Here is a 6,787-nt window from a genome sequence, read left to right as displayed (position 1 = left end):
GACATCCGATAGCCAACTAGTAGTTTCATATAACGCAGCTAAATTCCACTGATGAAAAATTTGCGACGAATCCAAATTGCGATGTGTCAAAGATAACATGTGATAGTTTCCGTTTCTCGTGTACTCCAATTTTGTCTAGTAAAACGCATTTAATATAATATACAAAAATTAATTAAATTATATCACGTTAAAGATAAAGAATACTCGTTATCTATTGATTATTCATTTTCTTTTGTACACATGTAGCTCCATAGAAACAAAATAATCTTTTCATATATATTTATAATTATAAATTTCTGGCTCAAATATATATAATAATCTAACCTGCGATGGTCTCGAATCAAGTGCTTCGATATAAGCTGTTAATCCACAGCTGCCTTTTGGTGGCATGTAAGAGAGATAGTTCAAAAAATGCAGTCCGATTAGGACAAATCGTATGCTTGGCCATGTTCTGTATGTTTGAAAAAAATAGGGAAAATAATTTTTGGATTCTAGATGTGCGTTTTCTAATACATTCAGTAATTCAACATGCATTAATATGGACAGTATGTTATTTACTGATAGTTGCTTCGATGGGAAGACCAAATATCATTAATCAGAGTTTCGTATGACACTGTGCTTTCACAATCAAATATCTTCACTTGCACTTGACTACCTATTTCGGGAAGTTTGACATTCATTATCTATAGAAAAGAAATTACATCTTTATTATATAAATACGCGAATATTTAATATTATTTCGAGATAATATTTACTTGCATATCGGAGGAAGGCGATTTTGTCACTGTATATGATATCGGACACGAATGACAAATTCGCTTTAATTTCGATTTTACATTAGCGCCTCTAATACTAGTGAGCGTTCTAGCATGTGCTGTGATACCTGTCTTGAGATTTCCTACAATTAAAAATATGTTTAAGTATCAAGACATAGTATAAGCTATACGATGCCTATAATAACTTTTTTTAAATCTAGAAGTACATATTAGGTGTACAACTTTGCTTCCGCCGTTTTCCTATAGATGGTTTTAGCGGTAAGTGGTGGTCGAAATAAATATATCATATACGTCATATGAAATCATAGACGTCATACAATAAACTTGGGCATCTGTCAACATAATCCCATAGAAACATTAATCGATTTGTGTCTGCATCATAAAGTTATTCTCGATTGAAAATGTTAGTTTACGAGCCAAATTCTCGTCATTTGCAGGTTTTAATTTTCTGCTTCAATATGAAGAAATTTGCGGCTGAGGCTCATCGAATGCTTTCAAATACCTATGGTGAGGCCGCTATTAGTGAAAGAACGTGTCGTGAGTGGTTTCAACGCTTCAAGAACGGTGATTTTGACGTCGAAGACCGGCATAGCGGTGGAAGAAAGAAGGTTTTCGAAGATGCAGAATTGGAGGCATTACTTGATCAAGACTCGTGTCAAAATCAAGAAGAATTGGCACGATCATTGGGAGTGACTCAACAAACCATTTCAAAACGCCTCAAAGCCATGGGAATGATTCAGAAGCAATGAAATTGGGTGCCGTACGAATTGAAGCCAAGAGATGTTGAACGGCGTTTGTTTGCTTGTGAACAGCTGCTTGAAAGGCCTCGAATTTCGGAAAAAAAACGGCGGAAGCAAAGTTGTACACCTAATAAAATATTTTAATACACAAATATATATATATATATATATATATATATATATATATCGAATGTAGGTCGAATGTAATTGAGCAGTAGTGACCATTAAGTGTAACAACAAAAATTGCACGCGAGTTCTATACAATAGAAATCAATACCTCCTAGATTATTGTATGAAATAAATGGACGTTCTTCGAATCCAATCGTAATGTTAACAGGTAGATATCCATGTAATGATTGAACTCTTTGAGCGCTATGCCACAAATCAACTAACGGATTGTAATTCTCTATTGTCTCAATGCCGTGAACAGATGTGCTAAAATAATATCAAATATGTAGTTATGTGTAAACCTATACAAAAAGCGATAATATTTTTATCACTTTCAAAAACATATTCTAGGCACATGCAGGAATATATAAAACATCCCCAGTAAAGATTTTTACCGTAAAATAACATGATTATTTCGTTCAGGGAAATTGCGTGTAAAATTTCCTCTCATTGAGAAAAATGATGTTGACATCATTGCGAGTCTTACATTAGTACCGAAATCTGTTACTTGCAACGACTCAATTATCAAGGGTATATTTATACGTTGTTGATTGACATGAAATTCCATGTTGTGATACATACGATATATGTTATCCGATAAAGAAGACAAATCTGAAAGATTAAATACGTAAATAAAACGTAGTATGATTTTATATCTTATATAAACTTACACTTTAATCCGTTAATGATACTTGTCTCATTCAAATGAATGCACAACACCGTTTTTTCTTGAATGCGCATAATTGCTTCTAAGTGTACGGGACCTTTCTTCCTTTCATCTAATTTAAATTCTTTCAGAATATCTTTTATGTTTGTCGGATTGTCAAAAGAAGTCGCTAATGAGTGGAAAATACCTTCTGCTTTCACATATAACTGAAATTGCATTGAAGAAGTCAGTAATCAAGTATCAGTATTCACGTTTTATGGTAGTAATGTGAATAATTGTTTGAAGAATATACTCACAGACACATGATTAATGTGTGTTCCACTAGCATAATCATTTAAAGTTACGTAAATTACTTCAGGAATATTTGTCGACGGGTTAGCTATGATAATTCCGTGTAACATAGCACCGAATCTCCTCAAGGAATCTTGGTAATCGACCAGATAGTTACCAGTAACAAGATATTTGCCATTCGACGGTTTTCGGAGTAAACGACTAAATTGTCCTGCGATTCTGCCTCTGAAAATGCGTAATAATAATTAATAAGAGAAATAATACAGTGAATTTAATTAATATTGACGTTTATTATATCGTTTCTCATTAATATATTAATGCTATGTATACTTACATGGGTTTATAACAGGGACAAGTGCTACGTTCCGCAGATTTTAACATCGTGTAAAAGTAATTGTACAAATGTTGGCAGGGCTCGTTTTGCATATACCAATACAGAGATATCAATCTATTAGGAGTAGGGCTAGAAATAATCAGCAAAGTTAGCGCAGCTGCTCTCATTTCCAAATGTTCAGTTCTGTTAACTAAAATTGGCCAATACACAGGATAAATCTGCGCAAGAACAGACAATTATATGAATAATATAAACTCTGGGGATTTTTTTTTTATTAAAACGCGTTAAATGCTTACAACATCGGGCCTCAATGGCGCTGTGGGAAGAGAAGCCCAAGCCGCCAGCACTCGAAAATGTCGCGATTCAGCATTGGCTCTAGCTATAGGCTCCAAGAATTCAATAACTCTGCTCAACTGTATGTTTGCTAAGCCTTCCAACCAAATCATCTTCTGTTCGTACTGTGTAGCTTCTATAATACGCATCAGATAATTGAAAGTTCCATGATATAAATTATACAAATTTTTACATCGAGATAAACAAATTATTGCATACCTGTAAATTTGTCAAGGTATAGACGCACGTAATCGTCTAACATATCATATGGACAATACACCAAACAGGTCTTATATATTAATGTTCCGTATGTGAGGATTGCGGTGTTCTGTACTTCTTTGGGAAGTTTGTTTGGCAGAGAAAGGAATGGCTCAAGACTGACAAGTAATTGAACGTCTGGTTTCCTTATATGGAACGGCAACTGCATAAGAAGTTGGATCGCAGATATATCGGACACCTTGTTCGCTTGAATAAGATCCAATATAAAAAGCGCAGACTCTTTACTTCCGACTTGTGGTAACGCCTCGAGAAACATATTCCTATATAATAATCAACGAATGCAAAGATAAATAACAACTTACTCTAAGGAGTAAGAAAACGGGAAGATTGTCACAAATACCGTATCGTTTCCTCCTTATAACTAGTCCCCAAAATTTGACTGTACGCTTTTCCTAGATCAACACGATCTAGCATACCGAGATAGTAGAGAAGTATGGATATCGTTGTGTTATGTAAATTAGGAATTTCAGTATCCAAACCAGGATTTTCGAGTCTCTGACTTAAACGGTCTAGTAAACGACTTATCTAAATAATAAAAATTTAATTGGAGCACAAACAATCAATTACATCAAATAAACAAAAAAAGATGGACTTACAGATTCGAAGACAAAATTTTTATCAGGAGTACCTCTACCTTGCGTGAGATCTTCTTCTGGTAGTTCATGTTGCAGCACTGTAGTTTGTAAATTATTCATAACTATTCTATTCGTTATATCCTTTACTGAGAATAATTCCATTGTTTGCCTGAGAAATAAAATCTTTAATTTTATCTTTAAATCTTCATTTTACAATAAAAAAGGTTTTAACATATCACATATCAAAGATAATGCAAGCATATACAGAGTGTTCCAGACTCTCCTCTGCATATTTTGTGAGAACGTAGAATGGATTGGGGTGAACATAAAAGTCCCATACCCCTGGTGATAGATCCCTGGGACACCCTGTATATATACACACACATATACATACGTCTGCAAAACGTACTCAACAAAATGGTAGTGTGCCTCTCCCATACTTTGAAAAGGTTGCACGTAAATACCTCCAGACGCATTAACAGAAATAATATCGTGGACGAGTCCATCGGTCGTCAATCTGTACATTCTCTCGCTGCTCTTTAGGACAGGATTCTGAAAGAATCGTAATATAATTTAATAAACTATATTAATCGAGTGTAAGCGATCAAAAGTAAGCAGGATACATCAATAACATACTTGATCTTCATCGGTACATTGTACTTTAGGAACGTTCGACCAGTAACGATTTGAATGACCGGTACACATACGAGGATCTAGCGATTTTCTTATTAAACGTTGATTCTCTCCTTCAGAACTCACAATGTAATCAATATTACATTTGCCATAATGATTTACCTGCAAATTATAATTTATTTTAAGTGTATATATGTACGAAATTATGATTAAAGAATGTACAATATACTCAAGTCGGTGGACATTAAAAAATTCTTACAACTTACTTCACTGGAATGAAATGCAACTTCTTTTTCCAGATTAAAGAGATCTAATTGTAAAATTCCAGCTATACTTCGTTTTATATTCGTTGCCCATGCAGGTTCATCAGTTTCGGTGCTAAAATTCTCGACAAAACCCTTATTGTACGACAATTGAAAAGGTTTCGAGAGTCGGGAAGCATCATCGTAGATATCGATGTCTTCACTCATCTTCTTCACATTTCCATTCCACACACTCGTTTTCAACGATTGTAACTGACAAGAGATACTTGGGGTATTATATAACTTGGAGTATTAAACAAATTCTAATGCAATGAATCTTATAAATTATGTATTTTATGCTAGAAAAAAAGCAAAAATAAATTGACCTGTATTTATTTTAGAAATACCTGTACAGTAGCAATATTATTTTCGGCCTGAATTACGATTTTTCCATTGAGACTCCACGAGGCAGCTGCATTGGACGGCACTAGTACACCAGTATTCGACACAGCATTGTAAGAATACATATATTCTTTCCCGGATCTGAATAAACCTTGCGCAACATGTCCAGTGCTTAACAGCACGAATAGGAATAGTATCTTTCTTAATCTTTGCATGGATCTGAATATAATATTATAATCTACAAAATAAAAATTTTCTTTGTGTTATTTTTGTGTATTTGAAGCGTCGCTCTCTCTATTTCTTTCAATAAAATGTTCGTATTTTTCTTTGCAAAATTTCCATTTATAAATACATTTCGAATACTTTCATTAATCACTTCAATAAATCACTTAAAAAAAATTCTGTAATGAAACATTTCAAAGATAGAAGATATGAAGACCGGCATTCTTTCGATTATCAGTGATATATTATCAATACTTAGCGATAAACCTATTGTTTCTAACAAAATATTTTATAGTATAACAAAATAATATATAACAAAATAGTTTATAGTAAAATTTTCGTTTACTTTGTTTTTCTTCAAAAAATATATCAATATTATAATCTAATGTGCAAGTTATACCTGTAAAACTCATGATGTGCAACCATAGTTCGACGAAAGCGTACTGAGTCAAGAAATGACCCTTATGGTTCTTATCACAGTGACCTATGAATACACACGTAGGCATGTTCATGCACATATATATACGAAAGAATTATCTTCAAACTGTGATGTTGACTCTTCCCTCACAACACAAACATTTAACATACACATCATATTATGTATACTATTTGTTATACATTGAAGGATGTATGTGACATCGGTTTTTAAATTGCGTAGTAAAGACTTATACCTTCCAATATACATAAGGCTTGTATATATAATTACTTGTATTACAAGTAACAAAAAATTTGACATGAAATTTGAGATACGTGTAAAAATTTCTCTGGATAATTAGGAGATATTTAATAATCTCTTGCTTATTTCCTGATGAAACTATTTTACAATATTATTATAGTAAGAATAAGATTATAAAAATAACAGATTTCATCATTTCAAAAATATTCTAAAGACAAGACTCAAACGCTAAAATTGTACTCTATGTACAGGTTTATTTTCCAATTATATATTATGTACAATCATATTTGGAAAGCGTGTCGTCGGTTGTCTTATTTAGTTTATTACTATACAAAAAGTGTACTTTATAGTTGTATATTATACATTCGATAATTTACCATAATGCATGTATGCATATCTATACTGTGTACAGAATGTTGCTGCGCGTTATATGTATAAAATTATTGGTA

The 6,787-nt window shown here is 33.0% G+C and overlaps 1 protein-coding gene across 1 annotated transcript in view; it reads right to left on the bottom strand.

Annotated features, from left to right (window-relative positions):
• LOC116848315 overlaps positions 1-6,781 on the bottom strand; it is a 10,680-nt gene extending 3,899 nt beyond the window's left edge. The window contains exons 1-16 of the mRNA XM_032824254.1: positions 6,063-6,781; positions 5,446-5,678; positions 5,063-5,311; positions 4,800-4,958; positions 4,573-4,715; positions 4,185-4,332; positions 3,929-4,113; positions 3,529-3,848; positions 3,273-3,445; positions 2,977-3,194; positions 2,648-2,867; positions 2,356-2,557; positions 2,080-2,296; positions 1,794-1,951; positions 756-898; positions 675-683 (exon numbers count right to left, since the gene is read on the bottom strand). Of these exons, the coding sequence (XP_032680145.1) occupies positions 675-683; positions 756-898; positions 1,794-1,951; positions 2,080-2,296; positions 2,356-2,557; positions 2,648-2,867; positions 2,977-3,194; positions 3,273-3,445; positions 3,529-3,848; positions 3,929-4,113; positions 4,185-4,332; positions 4,573-4,715; positions 4,800-4,958; positions 5,063-5,311; positions 5,446-5,678; positions 6,063-6,180 (2,895 nt within the window). The 5' untranslated portion in view covers positions 6,181-6,781. The remainder of the gene's footprint in view (positions 1-674; positions 684-755; positions 899-1,793; positions 1,952-2,079; positions 2,297-2,355; positions 2,558-2,647; positions 2,868-2,976; positions 3,195-3,272; positions 3,446-3,528; positions 3,849-3,928; positions 4,114-4,184; positions 4,333-4,572; positions 4,716-4,799; positions 4,959-5,062; positions 5,312-5,445; positions 5,679-6,062) is intronic.
• Between the last annotated feature and the right edge of the window lie 6 nt (positions 6,782-6,787).

This window comes from Odontomachus brunneus, unplaced genomic scaffold (assembly GCF_010583005.1).
Source record: "Odontomachus brunneus isolate Ranch 3 - 2012 unplaced genomic scaffold, Obru_v1 Obru_scaffold_093, whole genome shotgun sequence".
Taxonomy (NCBI): domain Eukaryota; kingdom Metazoa; phylum Arthropoda; class Insecta; order Hymenoptera; family Formicidae; genus Odontomachus; species Odontomachus brunneus.
This window is presented reverse-complemented; position numbering and strand designations above follow the sequence as displayed.